Source organism: Sebastes umbrosus, chromosome 14 (genome assembly GCF_015220745.1).
Source record: "Sebastes umbrosus isolate fSebUmb1 chromosome 14, fSebUmb1.pri, whole genome shotgun sequence".
Classification (NCBI taxonomy): Eukaryota; Metazoa; Chordata; class Actinopteri; order Perciformes; family Sebastidae; genus Sebastes; species Sebastes umbrosus.
Genome location: NC_051282.1, coordinates 10,917,107 through 10,939,606, shown reverse-complemented (window position 1 = coordinate 10,939,606; position 22,500 = coordinate 10,917,107). Strand labels below are relative to the sequence as shown.

The following is a 22,500-nucleotide window of genomic DNA, read 5'->3' as shown; positions in this document are numbered from 1 at the left end:
AGTCTCATGACAACGCAGAAATTTGCAAAACAAAGCATTCTCAGAAACCTCAGTTTTGTGGACATGCCAATTCAAACTAGCAGAAGAGTCATCAATTCTGCAGGACCAGTGCTCTGCAGTCAGTCTGCTTTCATCCAGAACCTCCTTATCGCAACATAAATTATGCCAGAAGTTACTTTGCTTGATTGTAAGCACTTGGATTAAAAAAAGAGCTGCAGACACCAGCTCTAAAACTACTTAAAACAATGACGATGGCTGGCGTACTATCATCTTGGATCATCTGAGCCTTGTTAAAGGATTCAAACTCAAAAAACAACTCACATTGCACGGCCCTCATTTCAAGTAAAAACGTCAACTGAGCCAACACATTGTAAGATGTAGGGCCCTAGACCTTGTCAACTAGCTGATGAGAGGCCCACCTGCCATAGTGGATGTGCTGGAGGCAGATGGATTTGGGTTAATAAAGGGTTAGGTTTCATTACACCAAGAGGGTGTCTCGTGTGCTGCAGTCAGGGACCTGGTTTAGGGAGTACCATTAATCACAAGGCTACGCAGTAAGTACAATTGATTAATTGCTTGGTACAGGAACGACGACACACAATTTTGAACCGCACAGTGTTTCACCGCATATTTACGACCGTGTCCATGTGGTCTTCACTTGCATAACACTCTTGTGTGTTTATTCTGAAAAGCTTAGCAAGGGGGAAGTTGGTATTGCAAAGACATGCATAGAGAAAACTTAGCAGTAATGTGAAGAATGCATTATTAGATTTTACAGAGATAGCCTGTGTGATGTGAAGCAAGTGGAATTAGCCTTGCACACATTGCATAGCACCATGTGCCATTATGGTAGTAACATCTACAGGACTGGACTGGTTAACATGCCACAGTAAATATCTGCTGGTTAGGAGGGAGTCTTGGAGGAGCATGTCCCGAGGAGGTGGTATACTGTGCTTAAAACCATCTATACATATGGATATATATAGATAGATAGATAGATAGATAGATAGATAGATGGATAGATGTACTTTATTGATCCCATATAGGGAGATTCTTGTGTTACAGCAGCAGGTTATCCAGATAATGCACAGGAACAGTAAATATACAATAAATATACATCAACACTAGAGAAAATATCTATAGTATTAGTATAGTATGGCATAAAAAAGTAAAAACATTTTTACTCAGATTTAATGTATCATGATCGTATCGCTAGATTGTTGCCAATACACAGCCCTATAGTTGTAGAGAGTCATTGCTTTGGGAATATTATAAATCACCTGAATCCCTATGGAAGTTTTTATTGGACTTCATTAGTTGTAACCCACAGAAGACATTCCACAAATGTGTACCATGATCTGCAAATATTTCACTATCCACAAACATATATTTTTGTATTTGTGTTATGTAAAGTCACATTCACAAAAATACAGGGCGATTTGCAAATATGCATAACTTACTCTGTAAATACGTATTTTAAGGTTTACATGTAAAGTGATAAACACACAGTTGTAGACCATGTTTGTGGGTAGTGAAATATTTGCAGATCATGATACATATTTGTGAATTGTCTTCTGTGGATTACAACTATTATCTACAGATCTGCTGCGGTACCAATCGGACAAAATTCTGGAGGAAAGTTACAAATGTCACATGGCCCACAAATGCACAGGAAGCGATCTGCAAATGCGCAAATAGCATTCCACGTGTAGAAATGGATGCATAAATGTGTATATATCACTTTACATGTAAACCTTAAAATACGTATTTACAGAGTTAAGTTATGCGTATTTGCAAATCGCCCTGTATTTTTGTGAATGTGACTCTACACAACACAAATACAAACATAAATGTTTGTGGATAGTGAAATATTTGCACATCATGGTACCCATTTGTGGAATGTCTTCTGTGGGTTACTACTATTAAAGTCCAATAAAAACTTCCATAGGGATTCAGGTGATTTATAATAGTCCCAAAGCAATGACTCTCTACAACTAGGGCTGTGTATTGGCAACAATCTGGCGATACGATCATGATACATTAAATCTGAGTAAAAATGTTTTTACTTTTTTATGCCATCAGATCTGTATTTGCGTTTATCACAGTCCTTGTAAAATCCAACATCATAGCACTTCTTTGAGAGGGCACATCTCTTTGCAAATAAAAGTATTGACTGAGTTAACCTTTGCATGTAAACTATTAATTAAAAATTATATCGCCCTGTATTTTTGTGAATGTGACCTAACAACACAAATACAAAGATAAATGTTTGTGGATAGTGAAATATTTGCAGATGACGGTACACATTTGTGGAATGTCTTCTGTGGGTTACAACTAAAATAAAGTCCAATAAAAACTTCCATAAATCACAAGTGTGATATAATAATAATAATTTTGTATTTAAATCAGTCACATACATGGAAGAAGTGGCTAAATAAACCAAAACAAGTGTCAAAAGAGTCCCAAAAGCCAGAGAGAGGATTTCACAATCCCCATGAAAAACAAGAGCACTGCTCCGCCTCTCCTCTCTCACACAGACAGCTGTCACTCTACAGTCAGCTCATGTGTTACAGACTCCACAATAAATGCATTAATACAAACACAACTTGCACAAGTTACATTAAATATGTTTTAACTGTAAAATGGCAGATGTCCAGACTAAATGTCGCTCTGTGTCCTGGTTGCAATTTTGACAAGATAGCAAAGTCAAGTTATGATTATGAACGCTACAAGTAATAATAGCGACATTTAATAACATTTAAGACGTTTAAAAAGAGCAGTTTGCATCATTTACAGACGCTTTAAGTTATAAACAGAAGGTATTTAGTCCACTGTTAGCTGCTAAGCTAGTAGAAATACGTTAACCCACCGTGAGACGTAACGTACTGCACCAAGACTACTCACTACGACATTAAATGATATATGAACGCAATCGTTATATATCATACTTCCATATGTGTGTATGTTAGTTTATAACCGCACCCATGTATGTTGTTGTGGACTAGCTTGTTGTAGATGAAGCCATCGCTACAACTCGCCCCCTCCCCCTCTCTCTCCACTGTGTACGCCGTGAATACGAGACTCTGATTCGGCCGAACCAAGAGCCTCTTTTTCCCCCTCGGTTTCTATGGCTCCCCGACACACCACTCACCCGATATTGGGTTCGTCCGAGAGCTGGTTCCGTGGAGCTTCTGATCCGATGGTTGTCAGTCGGATACGGGCCTGGGCTGAGGAGGATGGCGCGGATTCTGACGGCTCTCATACCCCCCAGCTCTTAAGCTCTGTCGTCGGTTGCACTCCCTGTTGATAGTCCCTGATGAAGCAGCTCCAGCAGCAGCAGCACTGGGCCGTTCTCTCGCTCGCGCTCGCGCTCTCGCTCTCTCTCTCTCTCTCTCTCGTTACTTAACAACGCGCTCCGCTCACCACGTCGATGATGTCATTCTGTGGATATCAGGGGGTACAGTCATTAAAGGAAAAACGTCACAACTAACTGCTATATCAAATTTGACCATTCATTAATTATCTCGTTTCTTCCTGTTTCTCATTTTGAGTCACAATGCAGTTATTAATGGTTGTGTTATGCTAGCAGGAACACACACACACACACATCATGCTATAATGGCTGTAAATAATAATAATGAGAAATCATTCTGTGGTCAATAAAGTTTATTTATTGGTTGGTAACTTACATACTAAGCATCTGGGAATTTCTTGTGTCCTACAAATTGTCAGTAATGTAAGAAGTACTCATATCTTTTACTTAAGTAAAAGTAGCAATACTACAGTGTAAAAATACTCTGTTTCAAGTAAAAGTCCCACATTCAAAATCTTACTTTTACTGAAAGTACAAGAGTATTATCAAAATACACTTTAAGTACCAAATGTAAAAGGCAAGGCAAGGCAGCTTTATTTGTATAGCACATTTCAGCAACAGGGCAATTCGAAGTGCTTTACATAAACATTCAAGAACATTTCGACAAAGATCAAAAGAACATTAAGACATAATTAAAACAGTTATAAAAACATTAAAGATTAGAAAATAAAAACAAGATAAAAATAAAAGCTAGGATAGAATCTAAAATAGAATATAACACACAAGAGTAAACGCTCTAGTGCAGTATATAAGATCATTATCTGGTTTAATAAAAGGCAGCAGCAGCAAACAGGAAAGTCTTAAGCTTTGATTTAAAAGAACTCAGAGTTGGAGTTGTTCCTGCAGGTTTCTGGGAGCTTGTTCCAAATATTTGGTGCATAAAAACTGAACGCTGCTTCTGCATGTTTAGTTCTGAATCTGGGGACACTAAGCAGACCTGATCCAGATGATAAAAGTATTCATAATGCAGAATGCTCCTTTTCAGAATATTGTTTACTATATGATCAGATTATAATTATTGATGCATTAATGTCTACATCACTTTAATGTTGCAGCTGGTAAATGTGGAGCTTATTTTAATTACTTTATATATTGTTGAATAGTTTAACCTATAATAATACATCATAATCTAAATCTGTGAAGTAACTACAGCTATCATATATATGTAGTTAAAGCTGTAGTGGGTAGAAATGGAGCAAATATGATTAAAAAAAAGTTATTTTTATCAAATATATATTTTCTGACAGTAGTACATGAAACAGGTAATCTGAAAAAAGTCATGTGCCTCTGTCTCCTCCGGTGCTCCTAACGGCATCTGCAAGATTTAACAGACCGAAGGAAAACAACCAATCAGAGCCGAGCTGGAGCCTTGCCTTCTCTGAACAGCTGTCAATCACTCACAAACTCCGATCAAACGGTCAAACTAGGCATCGCTGATCAATATGAATCAATATTCTGTTACTGTAATAACTATTTCCCGCCTCAAATGTTTTCAGAAATATCTTGTAGTGTACTGTTTAGCTGTAAAATGAGAACGTTTATGACCCGGCAGCCATGTTGAGGTCTGTTGAGGAAATACCAAACACCGCCCACCAGCCGGAGCACAGCCAATAGGAACGCTCTCTCTCTGAAATGACCTGTGATTGGCCAAAGTCTCCCGTCACAGATTTTTTTAAATCCTGAAAACGGAGCCAAGAAGAGGTAGAGAAGTCTAGTTTTCTCTCAGAACACTTGAATTACAATATGCTGAAAGGTTATTATGGAATATTTTCCCAATGATTCAAAAAACATTCTGTAAGCAAACTTTAAGTAAATAGTACAATATTTGCCTCCAAAATGTAGTGGGGTAGAAGTAGAAAGTAGCAGAAAATGGAAATACTCCTAAAGTACAAGTAACTCAAAACTGTATAAGTACAGTACTTGAGTAAATGTACGACATTCAACCACTGAAAAATGTGGTTATGTTCAGTTATCAGCACATATTTGAGAATGGTGCTGTCACATAATGTCAGGAAATCCTTTAAAGTCAGGCTTAAATCTATGGGAAAAAAAATTGTGGTCTATAATACCATTTTTGTTGGCAACATTATGTCCATTTACCCACAAGGAAACCCCATTATTGCATCAGAGAAGGTAACTTATTTCATACGGTGAGCAGTGGCTTACTGTAGGATGACGTGGGTCTTAAATAGGATTGGTCCGTGGATGGCAATGAGAGGGTGACAGATGGACACACTGGCTTGTTTTTCTGTGGCCACGTCTATGAACAGCCTTTACGACTTTCCCTTTATGTAAATTCTGTCATACTCATCATTGTAACATGCACAAAGCATTGTTTTTCATTGTTAACATACTGTGCAGTGCTTAGTGTTCACATTATAACAGCTGCTGATACACTGTGTGATCACCAGAGGCTTCAACAGAGGAACAGAAAAAGGGATGTTTAACATAGAAGGTACTCAACACAAAAACAAGTACTTTAAACCAGCATCCAGATACCTAAATTCACACACAAAAATGACCACTAAGACAAATTTAGAAGCCAATACTTTCATCTTTATTAATCTTGTTCTCATTTGTTTAAATAAATTTTTCCTTTGTAAAATCTCATAACGAAAACACTGAACAGGAGTGTTAAAGCCTGTCTTAATTTAAAACGAATACACAACAACAGAACATTAAAAACGTACGGTAACTCTTACTCTGCATCTGTAAACAACCCGGCCCACCCCTCCCTCCCACTCCACACAGTTTGATAAGATTTGGCATGTCCATTTACTCAACGCATATGCCTTCAGCTCTTTGTGTCATTAAAATGTTCTTTTTTATTATTGCAGGTCGGACAATAAAAAAGACAAGTCTGCTAAAAAAAAAAAAAAAAAAAAACTTAAAATGAGAGAAAAAAAAAAAGCATTAGTGCCAATATTTCTTAACACACAGTCAGCAGTATAACCGAATGCACTCAAAACATTTTTGTATAGACCTTCTGTATAGTAAGCAGCCTTGCCCACATTATGACAGGCAGTAACATGCACACACACATTATCCTCACATTCACACACACACGCGCACAACAACTGTGGTGGTTTAATCCACTTACTTGGTCTCAGTCTCACTCATACTCATGTCCATATAGTGTGTATGACACTGCTGCGCACAGTGTCGACACATGGAGAAATGCAACATAGCCTCAAACTGCCAGCAATTTAACATTTATCACTGCAACAGTAACAAACATGTTCAAGAGAGAATAACAGAGAAAAGAGTGCGTGAGATACAACAGTAGGAGGTCAGCATTTTGAAAACAGAACAATGACATTTTTCAATATTTTTCACTGTTCAAAAAATTAAAACCATACATACAAACGAACAGAAAAAAAACAAACTTAACATACACAGTAAGATACAGTTCTGTTTTCAATCAGAGCTGTTTGCATGTGTTTGGATTCGGTCTCCCGTTTTTTTTAAGGGGACGTGAATACAAACTGCACTTGAACCTCACATCATGTAGTAGTTTTTAAGTTCTCTTATACGATGAAGGTAATGCTGTTTACAGTGCCCATCTGTCTGAAGGCTTGTCTGTATTTGGTGTGTGCATGTGTATGTAAATCTGTTGAAAAGTCCCCTATTTTACTAAGCACATTGCAATCCAGTCAAGTCTTTGAGACCAACTGACTTTTCATTCTTTTTCAGGTTTCAAGTCTAAGCAGTTGAAATCTTCATCTGTGGAAAAAGGCTGTATACACATCTAACAGTCCCTGCATTTGTTTATATAATAGCTTAAGTCTGGCCACGAGAATGTGTGTAAGCATGTCTCACATTTCTGCTTGATGTGTGTGCACATTAATATGCATGTATATGTGTGTATACGTGTATTACATAAATATGCATACCATGTAAATGTATTTGTGTGTGTGTGTGTGTGTGCTATAGTAAGTACATATGTATCCCAGTGTATTTTGTATCAGTGTGTCCAAACCTACACGTACAAATGGAGGGGGCTGGTCAGATGGAATCAGCTCCTCCCCCCAGCAGGTCGCCAGGCAACAATGCGGCAGGGCTGTCCATTTGGTGCCTTTCCTCCATTTGCGGTGCTCCCCACAGGCTGCTGCCAGGGTACCCCGCAGTCATGCCGCCCCAGAGCCCAGACCTCCCAGAGTCTACCCCCCCGACACCTCCTCCCTCCCCTGCCCCGTTGGTGCTCCACTGGGAAAATATCCCCAGCCCGGGTCCTTGGGCTGAGGGGGCTTCTGAAGAACTGCCTGTACCATCGAGACTCTGCCAGGAGGAGCCAGAGGACCTCACACCGCCAAGGGCCGCTGCTCCACTTTCCCCTCCTCCTCCTCCTCCACCACCACCACCACCATTTCCGTTTCCACCTGACGTTGTGCCCGCTGCTGCCCGCTCATTCCCCGGGGAGCTCCCTCCACTGCTGGCCACAGCTGTGCCCGTTCCAGATGAACCCTGCGTCCCACCGGCTGCTGGCCCTCCTGAGCTGGCCCCCTCTGGCCCTCCGGCCTGGGAATGTGCAAAATAGCGAGCAACTTCGTCCTCACTCACAAACTCCGCCAGGATTGTGGTGTTGCCCAGAACACACCTGAGAGGGATTTACAAGACGAGGCACTTTAGATCGACATTTTCAACGTTAAGTGTGTGTGTGTGTATTAGTGAGGTTACAGGTTAACCTACATGTGCAGTGCACCCTGGGCCTTGGCTGCTTCCTGCCGGCTGCTGTAGCGAATCAGAGCGCTGCCCTGGGTCAGGCCGAGGTGGAAGGTCAGCAGGGGGCCATGCTGCATGCAGATAGTCCTCAGCGTGGAGCCATCAATCTACGGGGAAAAAAAGAAAAAAATGTAAAAGATTGTGTGTGTGATGTGACAACGATCAATTATAGGGACAGGGAAAGGTCAGGGAATCTAGGAGGTTACACAACAGAACCATGTATTAATAAATAATGCAGTGATACTGTACACTCTGGCTTTATCAGTCTGTAACACTTACAGTGAGATAGACAAGTTGTGCAAGCCTGTGCACATAAGCAGCGAGTTAGGCCAAATGGATTATTGTAAAATCTATAAGACCGAAACAAAAACTTTGTCTAGACTTACATTTTAATTCATATGCTTTCCCAGAGCAGTGTCATGCAAGTGTCATTTGTGTAAGCCCTAATTGATTAAATGGCTCATCCAACTTCACAATCCAATTACAGCTGGGTCACGCATCATTCCGCCTCATTTGCATAAGACAGACTGAAGGGGAATACAGATGAATGAGCGCAGCGACTTAACGTGTTTGAATTCAAACCCTGACCAGTCTGTCTGGCACAGCTGTTTTACCGTATAGCCATGAACAACTCTGCTGTGATGAAGGATTGTGAGAACATTTTGATTCTACATTGCTTGCATGGCACACTCCTGTCACATCTTTTCCTCATCCTTCTGCACTATCAGCAGGCTTACAGGTGGCGACATTGTTTATGTTTTAAATTAGTCCCTTTTGCTAAGAAATCTCTGAAAATAGTATCATTTAGTTTATAATTTACTTCTGAGGATTTCCATTTCTCTCAGGCTCTGCCACTCCTTACCTGGGGTGTCAGGTTGCTCAGCAGCAGCCAGCAGCTGCCTCTGGAGGCAATGCCATCGCTCCAAGCTGAGCCTGTAAGGGAAAAAGAAAAGAAGAGAAGAGACAAACAGTAAAGAGGATGTCATAGTTGATGACAAACACATTGAATATGCTGAAGATTACCTTATTTAGAAAAAGACAACTTTAATGCTAGGTTTCATGATACTATAGTAAGACCCGAGTCTCCATATCACTGTCAATAAGAGCTTCTTCTATATGTTGTAACATTAAGTCATGAGTTGACAATGGTTATGTAATAATCTAAATCTTTTCAGTACAGTACCTGGCCCAAATCTTGACTCTTGATTAATCCCGCCCCCTCCCCAGCTCCGGGCCAACCGCGGGCCTCCGCTACCCCAAGGGGAGGGCGAGGCCTGCTTCTGATTGGTTAAGCCAGGAGGGGGGCGTGGCAGCTGTGAGCTGTTGCGATTGGTCTTCCACAACTTGTTTTGTCCGATGGGCTCTGGGGGCCAGCTGGGCTTGTACTCCGAGTACTTTCCTGAGGAGGAAATGGGGAGGTGGGAGAAAGAGGGGGAAAATGAGTTTCGACAAACAGACCACAGAAATGGGAGTGGAGAGGACGCAGTACAGCAATCTCCTTTGGCATCTTTGTGGAACGAGCATTAACTTGTACGCCAGCAAAATACAGTGCAAACACAATTATAGTAACAGAAACAAAGACATTGAAAAGCAAATAACAACTGAGCTAATGAGATGAAGGAGATTCAAAAGTCTACATGCAAAAGGAAATAAAGAATATATATAAAATCAAACCACGTACCTGTGCTGTGTGCATTGCTGAGGGGACTGTCTGAGGCACTGTAGGGCCAGGCACCAGGTGAAGGCAGCGAGGTGTTGAGGGAGGGGTTTGGCCCTACGAAACATTACAAGGTTATCTGAAAGTAACACATCCTATGATAAACAAGACAGGGCAGCCGTAGCACTGTTCGACAGCAGATGGAGCCTGTGAGTAATACTGTCAAACCTTTGCCCTTAAGGCCCTGACACACCAAGCCGATGGTCGGCCGTCGACCAGTTTGGGGCTGTTGGTGAGCGTCTGTTGGCCTAGTTGTTGCGGTGTGTTCCACACTGTTGGCTCTAGTCTGCCCGTGTCAGAGTTTGTTTTGGCCGGTTCAGCATGTTGATTCGGTGGCGGAGCTCGTCAGTGAGAGAAATTGCTCTGATTGGCTGTTCAGCTTAAGGGAATCAGTGCACAAGAAGAGAAACGGAAGTGAGGAAAGCAAGCCAGCGAATTAAGTCAAGAGGGCACACACAGAAGGCTCTTTCCCATTTTTCATCTTCATCTCATCTGATCATTCCAATACATGGATATTCTCACAGTGACATGGCCATCTGGAATAAAACTAAGTGGTGAGTGAGAGTGGTGTGAAAATGGTCCGTATACTCCGCTTCGTTTCATGAACGTATCATAACAACGGCTTGTATATCCAATGTCGGTCTTCCGGTTTCCCTTTTTGAATGACGAATACAGACTACCGCCACCTGCTGGTGTGGAGAGTTATTTCCTCTCACGCAGGTGCAGAACGTACGTGCTAATTGGCCGTTGGTTGTAGTCTTTGCGGTGTGTTCAACTGCAACTTTTTGGCCAAGACAAAGGCGACGTGAGGCGACTCAACGGTCGGCCTTCGTCGCCGCTAGTTCTTTGATGTCGGGTTGGTGTGTCTGGGCCTTTAGACTTTCTGTCAATAAATGGCACTGGAGCATGTTTTCAAAATATTGGGCACGTTCAGTCAGATACCTATGTTGTCTCGCAGTAACTGGTGGTCAGAGTCGTTGAGGCTCGGGGGTCCTGGGGAGCCAAGAACACTACCAGGGGTCATGTAGGGGTCAGACTCTGGGTCTCCACTGCTCTGGATTCCCTTCCAGGGCACACCGGGCTGGAACTCTGTCATTAGAGAACAGAAAACATATTGATAGATTGAAATTATATGCTATATTGTTATTTTGGTTGCGGATTTGTTTATTTGGGGACAATTTGACTAAGATTCCTCTCATCTTTAACCTAACATTTGTACATATTGGGTGGCAATAGAATTAGAAGCAAATAAATGTAATTAGTTTGTTCTTTTCTTTAGCATGGCATTAAATGAAAATAATAGCTTCTGAGATGGAGAAGTATTGAGTCAGTATGCATACACACACACACTGACACCTGTCTAATAAACATACAGCTTCCTGCATATTTGAGCCTGACTTGACATTCAAGTTTCTACTGTCTACTCCTTCTCTGATCCTAATTCATCGTCCTTTGGGAACATGCAGCAGAGAAAGACGTATTTACCTGGAGGCCAGCTGGATGTGGCAGGTTTGTTCCCCATTTTACTCCCAGGGGTTCGGTGCCAGTTGTCTGCAGAGCCTTGAGGGGGAATCCCCAAACCATCACTGCCCAGCATTTCATACTGGGAGTAAGGGGATCCTCCTCTCACCTTTATAGCACTGGGTAAAGGGCCTTGGGAACGGCACACAAGAGGGAAACAAGAGGTCAAACAGACTGACGTGAACAAATGAATCGCAGTGGTTCATTCAGATACACTGTGAATGAAGGTGATTACCAACACAGTAAAGACCAGATTGACAACAGCCTGGGAGGTGTGCTTTCCCTAAGTGTGAATTTTGCCTTTGCAAAAATCATGTTATGAACCATCTGTAAACCTACCATTCTTGTGAAGGGTTGTGTCAGGGGGAGATGGAGCTGGGGAGTGTCCCTCCATCATCCATTTGAAGCGGGATTGCTGTCCTCCTGTGTCCTTCATCCCTCCCATCATAGGACCGAGCTCCAGTCCTGACAGGTTACCACCAGGGGCAAGTCCTGACAATCAGGAAAAAAAAACACAAACATTCATGAGCACATTACAGTCAACTAATGTTCAATACAATTTGTGTTCAATTTGTGTTCAGTATCACTGGGATTGCACCAAGTACTAAAGACTAGGAGCCGTTTAAAATGGAGAACCGTTGTTTTAGCAACAATGATTACAAAGGTAATAGAGATGGGCATTTAAAACAAAAATACTAGGGCTGACAGTCAATTAAAATATTTAATCGCGATTAATTGCATGATTGTCCATAGTTAATTGTGATTAATCGCACATCTTTTTATCTGTTCAAAAAGTACCTTAAAGGTGGATTTGTCAAGTATTTAATACTCTTATCAACATGGGAGTGGACAAATATGCTGTTTTATGCAAATGTATGTATATATTTATTATTGGAAATCAATTAACACAAAACAATGACAACTATCGTCCAGAAACCCTCACAGGTACTGCATTTAGCATAAAAAACACGCTCAAATCATAACAAACTCAAGCCCAACAGGCAACAACAGCTGTCAGTGTGTCAGTGTGCTGACTTGACTCTGACTTGCCCCAAACTGCATGTGATTATCATAAAGTGGGCATGTCTGTAAAGGGGAGACTCGTTGCTACCCATAGAACCCATTTTCATTCACATATCTTGAGGTCAGAGGTCAAGGGACCCCTTTAAAAATGGCCATGTCAGTTTTTCCTCGCCAAAATTTAGTGCAAGTTTGGAGCGTTATTTAGCCTCCTGCCACCAATCAGACACACCAGTGATAGGATACTGGACTGATTTGCTGACTTCTTGTACCCTAAGGTAGGTTCTAAAATGATATTTTGTACCACTAAAACATAAAACTTCAAACCTAGTTTTATTGTTATAGTTACCTATACCACTGACTGCATCACATCTAACCAATGGAGTCTAACAATTTGCCTGTTGGACTCACCAGAGTACATCCCTTGTGTTTGGCATGAAGGTCTGATAAGGCCCCCCCATTCCAGGATGTGGAAGGGGGTCTACCATGGGCTGTTTGGATAGGCCTCCTCCCGGGTGAGAGGGGGACAGTTTGGAGCTCCCTCCTCCTGCTGCTGCTCCTCCAACTCCACCCTGCTGATGCTGTCTCTGCTGCTGCAGAATAGCCATTATCCTTGCCAGCTGAGGAGGACAAGATTCAAGAAAATAAATCACCATCAGAATAACTTTATGGTCAAAATGATAATCAGGATTATTTTGATCAATATTGAGATCACGATTATTCATACATTTTAGGGACAAAATATTTTATTGCAATTTCCCATTTAAATCCCGCTTTCACTTTAATGTTGTGCTACATTTCAACCGTCAAAAACTCTAAATGCTATCCTTTAACTTTGTTATTGTCATCTATAGTGGTTATTTGCATAGAAACACACAATTCCAATGATTAGGAAATAAATTATTGTACTTTTATTCAAATATTTGCTTTGATTAAAAAAAAAAAATCTTGTCATTAGTTCTAATCATATCTTATAAGTTGCTTAGAGCTGGTGCTGGGAAGTTAAACAGGTCATAGCTCTCGCTCCATTATCTATTTTATATCCCTGTGAAAACATCTCCTTCAAACAACTGGATTTATTCAAGTTTCTCGCCAAAAACGACATTTTACAAGAACGCATCATGATAGCGTAGAATTTACCATCACCCAATACTCATTTCTACTGAGCAGAGCTTGAATGTATCATAATGTGCTCCGTGCTGTCGGCAGACGAGCCGGTCACTGCGATTACTCTGAGCAGCACCATGGGGATAAATTACAATAGAAGTGTCTGTTTAAGTTAGTTGTTCCAAATGATTTTAAAGGTTGCTCCTCCATGGATTATTTTGGACTTGTAGTTGTGACAAATTGCAGCTTTATGTCTTCTTCACTCACACTGAAAAACTTCCACACCGACGACATGTTGTGTGTGCGACGTTACTGACTGTGCCGCTGTGTGCCGACGTATAACCATCATGTGGCAGTTGCACACGTGTGTGCGAGCGGCAAAAACTCTTATATATCGGCTGCTGATTGACGGTGTATCTCTAGCTGTAAGTTTAGGAAGCGCTTGATTTATGCAGCAGAGTAATGTATGAGCGGAGCATTTTAAACGTCAATATCGTAGTCGATCATTTTCATTTAATTGTGGGAAGGCCAAATCGTGATTGCGATTAATATTCGATTAATTGTGCAGCCCTACTCCAAAGAACAGTTTTTTGCAGCAGAAGTCCTAATGGTATGGTATAGAATATGTACTTTTTCAAAAAAAATGACTTGCTCCCGCACACTTCATCACATATCCATTGCACCGATATGTGATGATGTCACTTCCGCAACCAATAGGGATGGCAGACACTTCCAATCATCCTATCACATTGATTTGGTGGTGTTTAAAAGAACACACACCACCATTTTATCTACTCCCAGCACCACAAACAATTTTGAGACTGTGCATGTTTTCCTCTCCTTGATGGTATAGAATATGATCATGATCACCTGCTGTGGGTCTGGCTGCTGCCTGACAGGCTGAGGCTGAGGGAACTTCCTCTGGTTCTGCAGGAGCTGCTGTTGCTGCTGCTGCTGCTGTTGCTGCTGTTGGAGCAGGAGCTGACAAGCCTGTGGGTTGGTGGGCAGAAATGGTCAGAGAAGGAGATAAGAATACATAGGCAAGTGGTCACATACAGACAATCTGAGTATATCATTAGGAAATGGGTTTATTACAAGTCACCATGTATTTTAAGATAAACCAATAAAGAGTTAAACAAAGTCAGACTGTTGTACAAAACGGTGAAATATGTATTTCAATGTGATGAATCAGTCAGCAATCAACCATTCAGTCACGTACCAGATGGAACTGCTGCATGTGGGGGTAAATGTTGCTGAGCATTGCTAGCTGCTGCGGGGAAATCTGAGGAGGGAACACTCCTCCACTAACCCCGCCGACCCCTCCGACACTTCCAACGCCACCGACACCTCCTACTCCTCCAACCACTCCACCCACACTGCCACTGGGAGAGGGCATCTGCTTCAGCATAGGACCCGGCACCTGCACGTCACAGGAATTTATTTATATACGGTTGTTGTTACAGACACTTGATAAGAGTAATATGAGAAACGGGGACAATCCAGTCTATACAAATTTATATTCACAGTTAATTAAAAAAATGTTCTTGCACACCATAAAGTCTTAGTGACAGGTGCATAGGATCAAAAACTATTGATAAAGGAGAAAGAATGCCACCCACTGTCCAGCCTTGGTGGAGATGAGGGCTCTGTACATTAAAGGTGTTCTCATTAAGATATATTTCTCTTGTTGTTTTTCCTGGTTGATATGAATGATTTGAGTATTGTGACTATTGTTTTTTTTTTTTTTTTCATTTTTAGATTTCCGTTAGTGTCTTTTTTTCTACTTTTTTAAGACTATAGAAACTTTTCCCCCTTAATGAAATTAGGGGTTGATTTTTGTATTGATCAGAAATTTGTACGTCCATAGAGTAGAAAACAATTTTGAAGTCAAGGCTTCAAGTTGCAACAAGTGTGGGCCTGGATTACTGTCTCAGGCCAGATGAATTAGACAACTAATGTGTCATATCCTGTTTGGCAATTTTACAAAATGCCTGATAAACAGAGAACTGAGGACTGCTGGGAAAATAAAACAATTAAATAAACAGTTAATATACAGTACACATGGAAATAAAAAAGAATGAAGTAGATTATTTCATAATGTCTAAACATTTTGTTAAGAGTCTTTTAAAAGTTACCCTCTGAAAGCCACAGGTTTGTGGCTATGCTATTCATTGCCAGACCACAAAGCTATCGGGCAGCATTATGGGCATTATTCAGTTAGTAGTGAAAGTCATACAATACCAACCAACACTTTTGCTCATGTGAAGTCAACATTGGCAGGACTCAGGAGACCCTCCCTCACTCTCTCCTTAATTCATTATAACTAATAGTAACATCAGAGACAGAAGACAACAGACCTGAGCAGACAGGAACGGAGGAGGCACTTGAGCACGTAAACCCTGGGAGGGGTTCATTGGATGCATGCCAGGCTGGTGCATCCCTCGAGGCTGAGGCATCCCTCCGCCGCCGCTGCCAATAAACACCCCGTGGCCACCCATCTGGAGTACAATGGAAACCACACAACAATATCAATGGATTTGTAATGTGTGTAATGTTTCTTCACCCTAAGTCCTCTGGTTAGCACAATGTAGCAGATATTGTTGATATAAAAAAGATGACACTATAATACAAAATGGTAGGTCTGTAAAATAACTTGTAAAATACTCGCTGGCACTACAGACTCGTACCTTTTCACCGTAGGGCCCCATGTCAACGGGACCCATGTCTTTGGAACTAGGCATGCGGTAACCTCCGCCTCTTCCTCCCCTCCGCATCTCTCCGTTATAGTCAGTTATTCCTCTCTTGTCTCCTTCCATCTTTTTGTCAAGACTTGGGTCATCACCCTAAGAAACAACAGAGTCATGAAGACATTCGTTCATAGGACCGTAACGGAGGCCTCACTGATAATCCATACATCATAATAGCATTATCAATATGGGTGACAAGTTTTGATTAAGTATCTTTAGGAAAAACAGCAATATGACAAGACATTAAAGTAAAACATCAATAAACACATTACAATTGCTGTTTCCAATAGCTAGAAATATTAAGATTATTATTAGTGGATTAACATCTTACCAGAAGACCCATGTTTGAAAACTGGCGTGACACTGGGTTCATCCAGCTGTCCCCTCCTCCACTCTTTAGGAAAGAAATTCAAACATTACTCTCCGTCAAAAAAGGAAATTAAAAAACAAATGAGGAAAGTTACTCAACAAAATGAGAACTTAAAATGTGTCTTGATGCAATGAACCAAGAGAGGCCATATAAGTTTGTTCCTGTGTGTCCTAGAACCTCCTTTTCCCTACCTTGATGTTGCCTCTCTTTCCTCCATGAGTCTGACCCCAGCCTCCAGAGTTGAAGGAGGAGCTGTTACCCTGGGAGCCGGCGCTGTTCCAGACTCCGCCACTGCCATCATCTTCCTCATCCCAGCTGGGGTGACGGGAGGCTGCGACAGAGCCCTCTCCCTTCCCACCCCAGCTCTCCATTGACTTAGTGCCTGCAGCAAAATCAAAACAGATAGTGTCATGTCATTTCCCTAGATTTCCCTCTGTTGGGAAATGCTGAAACCCTTTCAAATTTAGAGATGTGCAATGTTGCTTGATTTGAGCATCTCCAAATGATAGTGAGCGTAAACAACTCTGCTCTCAGATATTATAATATTTTAAATTACACACATTCTTTTTTCTCTTCTTACCAGATTTACCAGGGTTGGATGAAGGGTTCCCCCAGCCAGGAGCTTTGCTGGGTTCCTCTGGATCACCCCAACCTGATGCTGCCTCTGACGACTGGCCCCAAGTAGTTGTACCATTATCCACAGATTGTGCACCTCCTCCCCACATGCCTGGACCTGGAGATTGATGAAATTGAACACACATTTAGAATGTGCTAAAGAAAAATAGCAACATAAACATGTCATTCTGATGACAAGAGTTGGAAAAGTCAACGAGGTGGACATAAATTGATGGCAGAGTTAAGAAAATTAGCAATACTTTACGAACACTTCAAAAGCTGATGCTCTATCTACTTTGGTTGTGGTTTGTCAAATGCACACTTATTCATAATGGTACAACTTTTGCTTACCCATTGCAGCATTGCCAGGGTTTGCGTCCCTGCTGTGTTGCATCCCCTGCTGCCTTCTTGGTGGTTGCTGGATGGATGGTGGTGGGGCCTGCTGACCGTGGCTTTGGCCAGGCGCAGCATTCTTTTTGTCCCACAAATTCACATTCTTGCTTTTGTAGCGGGTTGGGTCTCCCAGGCTGAAGTGCCATCGTCGATTTCCATTTTGCGACTGATGGACTGAGGGGAGGGCTCCTCCCAGCCACTGGGCTCCAGGGAGTCACCCCCGCCCACGCCCCCTCCCACGCCCCCGCCCCCGGAGATTTGGGGGATTGGGCCGGAGGTCCAGCCCGAACTTTGGTTCTGATTCTTGGATGGTGGACCGCCACCTCCAACATTGGACCGGCTGTTCCACCCTCCTTGAATGGGACCTCCTTGTGGCTGCTGGCCCTGTGATTGGTGCTGCTGTTGATTTGGGGCTTTCATTGGTGCCACTTGGCTGTTTGGTATCTGTGCTGCTGCTGTGTGGGGCTTGGAACTCCCCCAGTCCTGGTGGGATTTGCCTACACCCACATCTCCCCCTCCCCATCCTCCTCGCTGAGATTCATCCAAATGACCCCAGGAGGATCCCTTCTCATCAGAGCTGCTTCCACCTCTTCTTCGCCCATCTCCAGGTGTAGAGTCCCTCTGTCCCCTGTCCCCTCCCCAACCACCTGCCTCCCCTCTTCCAGTCCCCTTCCACCCCCCTGTCCCTTTATCCTCTGGACTATCAGCCCACCCACTACCCTGTTCTCCAAAGTCTCTCCAGTTCCCTCCTCCTCCCCCTCCTCCTCCACCTCCTCCACCTCCTCCTCCTCCTCCTCCTCCTCTGTGATCACCCCATTTTTTTTCTTCAGTCCCCCATCCTTTGCCCTGGTTTTCAGGTGGGAGATCACCCCAGCCTCCAACTGCCTTCCCCTGGCTGCCCTCAATATCTTCTTCTGGCATTCCTGGCTTCCTTATAGTGCTACCAAGCATGTGAGGACCACAGGTGGACTGTGTAGCACCACCATCCCAGCCATCCCTCACCGTTACAGGGCTGCCAACAGATGGATCGTTAGTTATTGAACTGGTGTTAGACGGGTACCCAGGGCCGCGACTAGTGGTAGTGTTCATGGTTGCTGATGAGAATGCAGAGGAAGATGAAGAGCTTCTTTCATTCCTGTTTCTTGCTGCTGCTGCGGTGTCCAGGTCCCAGGCCACATTTTGTCGAATCTGGGTCTGCCCCCAGCCCGTGTTAGACAGAACCCTGGGGTCTAGGTCAGACCGATTGAGCATGCTGAGTAAGGCCACATCAGCATTGGAGGTCTGGTCGGGACATTGTTGTGCAGACGAGGGTCGCTCCTGCTTATTCCCGCTATCACTCCCTCCTCCACCACTTCCAGCTATGGACCCTCCTCCGCTAGAGGACGAGGGTGCTCCACCTGCAGAGCCTTCACCCTGCCCTCCTCCTCCACCCCACTCCCCAACTGCCCCGTCCCCACTTTCTATCCCTTTCTGATTGTCCCAAGCTTTTGTCATAGTTGCAAACTTTGGTGAGGCAGAGTCCTGCAAAACACTGCCACCAATACCTCCACTGCCTCCACTACTGCTGCTGTTGCTGCTCCCATCTCCTCCTCTTCCACTTCCTATTGCTAAGTTACTCGAACTTACACCTCCCGCTGTGCCACCCCACTCTGCTTCTGAACTGCCTCCTTCCCACGCTCCCTGAGATACCGCTGGGGTATTTGAGCTACCATCATTTCCCCTACCCCACCCTGCCTTGTCACCCTTGCTTCCAAAGCCCCACACACTCCCTTCCTGCCCCTGAGCTCCAGTCCCTCCTCCACCCCACCCATCCGAGGCACCCGCACACAGGTCAGAGGACACTGGAGGCATGGATCTCCAAGAAGAAGAGGCAGCAGAGGAGGAAGACGACGAGCCGGAAAGATTACCACTCCCTTCTCCATCTACACCAGCAAGCCCACAGTCCCTCTCATCACCACCTTCTTGATTTGGTCCTGCTCCTCTTGCTCCCCCGCCTGAACCCAACTCTGGCCCTAGGTTTCCTAAGTGCTGCTGCTGTTCTCCACACCTGGCTCCCACAGCTGTCTCAGTGTGCTGCTGATGAAGACCAGTTTGATTCACAGATGAAAGAGAGTGAGTGGTGATGAGCGTGGTGCTGGCAGAGAACGAGGAAGCTGAAGTGATGGACGAGTGTAGTGGAAGGCCGTCGCTAGCCGAAGTTGATGTCCCACCCTGCACCAGGGCGGGCCAGGCGGAGGGGTTCACGCTGGGGTTGAAATTGGCACCAGGGACACTGCTGCTGCTGCCACCCACAGGGCTCTCCTGAGGCCCAGGAAGAAGATGGGAGACTTTGGAATTGTAAAATGCTGCTGATCCTAGCCCTGCCTCCACCTGAGAGGAGGTGGAAGAGCCCCACACGCCGCCACTTGACTGAACACATTCATTAAGCGAGGAAGAGGAGGAAAGAGGAGAAGAACGAGGTGAGGAAGGATTGTCCATGTTCCCTGCTCCTCCTCCTACTGCTCCTCCCTTCTGCTGGATGTTTCTCTCACTCCATGAGGCACTACTGTTGTTGTTGTTACCAGGGCAGTCTTGCTCCTGCACTCCTCCTCCGGCCCCGTCGGAACTCAATTTGGCCCCTCCTAGGATGCTAGGCCAATCCCCCAGGTCCGTCCCATCCACAATCACCTTTCCGCAGCCCTGAGAAGAGGACTGGCTGCCAGAGCCTGCCCCCCATGTGGAATTTGCATAAGTTGAAGTAGTAGTAGTAGAAGAAGACGACAGAGCAGCGACACATAATGACGATGAGGAGGAGTTGGGGGTTGAAGCGGAGGATGAACCCAGGTTGGAATCTATATGGACAAAATTGAGACCAATCATTATTGACAATTTCAGCATTAACAATACTAACTAATGACTTGCAGAATGTACCATAAACTGTAAAATGCACAGTGCCGTTTCTAAGCATGGTAAAATGTGGTACTCAGTGAACTACAGATCAAAATTGATAATCTTTTTTGTTCTGACACATTAACCCACCTGTGCCTCCAGCTGTGTTTGCATTGGGGTTATCTGCTCCCTGCGAGGAAGGAGATGGGGCGGCCACCCAGCCACTGCCTCCTCCAACCCCTCCCGCGCCCCCTTCCCCTCCGCCTCCCCCCAGCAGCATGGAGGACAGCGGTGGCTGGCCCCTCTTCAGTAGCACTTTATGGTCCTGCTGGCAGCGAAATCTCGGTGGAACCTCTCTGGACATGTATCGCTGCTGCTGGGAGGTCTGACTTCCAGAGGGGGAGGAGGAGGGCTGTCCGTTGGCCACAGCAGTCCGCTGCTTTGCATTGTTCCCGCCACCAGGAGGAACTTGTGCAGAAACCCCGGCTGCACCAGGACTGGGGGATGAGGGGGCGACAGGGCCAGGGCTGGGGGACACTGAGCCTGGGGTGGCGAGCGGCTGGGAAGAGGAGGGCTTGGCTGATTCTGGCACTGAAATACACACATAATGAAGGGTGTGAACCACTGGTAGACTCAAATACAGGTATGTTACTGAACTGCAGGTAGGTTAAGCTTCGTTATAGCTAACAGTTCAAGAAAGGTTTATGTATTTAAGGGTCAAAAGTATGAGCATATATGTGCATAACCCTATATAATATTTCCCATGGTCATCACTATACATTAAAGTTATAAGAACAGGGTACTGCTGATTAAAGCTTATTTAGCAACAAGACATAGTAATCATGCCACTGACATGATCATATGGAATAGTGAGTGATAAAAGGAAGACGAGTGTGATGATGACAAAGGCCCCGTTCAGAACTGGCATTAACATGCGACCTGAGTGATCCGATCACAGGTGGACAGCTTTAAGTACATCGGTTCACACCTGGTATTAGAATGTCTCTACACATGCGTCTCCAGTGACCACTTGCGATCGCATCACACTTCCCCGCTCTTTAGGCAATGCAAATTAACACGTAGTAAACACATGGTTAATACAGCAGAAGTCGTGACGTAATATTACTGGAGTGTCAGTAGTAATATCATACATATTTGTGAATTTGGGTACATTTTAGTAACATCAAAATAAATGGTTATTTTACCAACGGCCCCCGGGGACCTCTGTGCTGTCGGCACTGCCGCCTTTGCCAGGCAAAAGCGAGTCACAGAGCTTCAGAGCTCGGTGTCAGCTCCGTGCAAAGCACTAGAACAAAAACACTGACACTTCTCCGACAGTATGACAATAATGCACTTTGCGTGCCTAGTCTGATAGTCTGTAGATGTATAGAGTCTAGATATGACATATTTTAATAAAATACAGTTGTACCGACAGAATACAGTAGAGCACAGAAGCTGTTCCATGCTGCTGTCTATTGCTGTCTATCGAATTGAGTAGGCGGTCCTTCAATGTGGCCCAAGACACATTCGCGTACACACTGCTAAAAGAATATGGCCATATGTGGCCCAGATCACCTTTGAGCGATTGGATCTCAATGCGTCTTGAGTGCGTTCACATCTGTACTTAAAGCTGTCCACTTGTGATCGGATCGCTCAGGAGGACGCATGTTAATACCAGGTCTGAACAGGGCCAAAAACAAAAGAAAAAAACACATACCTTTGATTTTCTGTTCTGGCACCTAAAATAGAAAGAATAAGTGAGTCAGATATAAGGCAGAAGAGAATTTGTCATTAAAAAAAAGTGTAACCTTAAAAGGCTTTGGTCTTGCTACTGCAACTGAGAAATATACTAGCAAGGCAATATTTAAGCAAACATTAAAACTGTGGCATTGAATATTAATTTTACAAGTTCTAAACATGACACAAATCTAAGCCCTAAAACTTCCCTTACCTAAAAAAATATTCCAATTCAACAAAAACAATCCTTGCCAAGTAAGTGTATGGAAGCAGGAATATCACACAAATTCTCTCCAAAATATATAGGTAA

The 22,500-nt window shown here is 43.7% G+C and overlaps 2 protein-coding genes across 3 annotated transcripts in view; both read right to left on the bottom strand.

Annotated features, from left to right (window-relative positions):
• LOC119501910 (casein kinase I) overlaps positions 1-3,383 on the bottom strand; it is a 14,274-nt gene extending 10,891 nt beyond the window's left edge. For both annotated transcript variants that reach the window (XM_037792685.1, XM_037792686.1), the window contains exon 1: positions 3,152-3,383. The gene's annotated coding sequence lies outside the window, so the exon portion shown is untranslated. The remainder of the gene's footprint in view (positions 1-3,151) is intronic.
• Positions 3,384-5,907: 2,524 nt separating this feature from the next.
• LOC119501893 (trinucleotide repeat-containing gene 6B protein-like) overlaps positions 5,908-22,500 on the bottom strand; it is an 18,971-nt gene continuing 2,378 nt past the window's right edge. The window contains 21 exon segments of the mRNA XM_037792651.1: positions 5,908-7,970; positions 8,063-8,202; positions 8,958-9,028; positions 9,279-9,494; positions 9,777-9,869; positions 10,755-10,901; positions 11,298-11,465; positions 11,673-11,825; positions 12,765-12,787; positions 12,789-12,973; positions 14,331-14,450; positions 14,680-14,880; positions 15,818-15,958; positions 16,148-16,303; positions 16,539-16,601; positions 16,769-16,959; positions 17,158-17,310; positions 17,544-17,714; positions 17,717-20,416; positions 20,604-21,044; positions 22,171-22,192. Coding sequence (XP_037648579.1) covers positions 7,379-7,970; positions 8,063-8,202; positions 8,958-9,028; positions 9,279-9,494; positions 9,777-9,869; positions 10,755-10,901; positions 11,298-11,465; positions 11,673-11,825; positions 12,765-12,787; positions 12,789-12,973; positions 14,331-14,450; positions 14,680-14,880; positions 15,818-15,958; positions 16,148-16,303; positions 16,539-16,601; positions 16,769-16,959; positions 17,158-17,310; positions 17,544-17,714; positions 17,717-20,416; positions 20,604-21,044; positions 22,171-22,192 — 6,147 coding nt within the window. The 3' untranslated portion in view covers positions 5,908-7,378.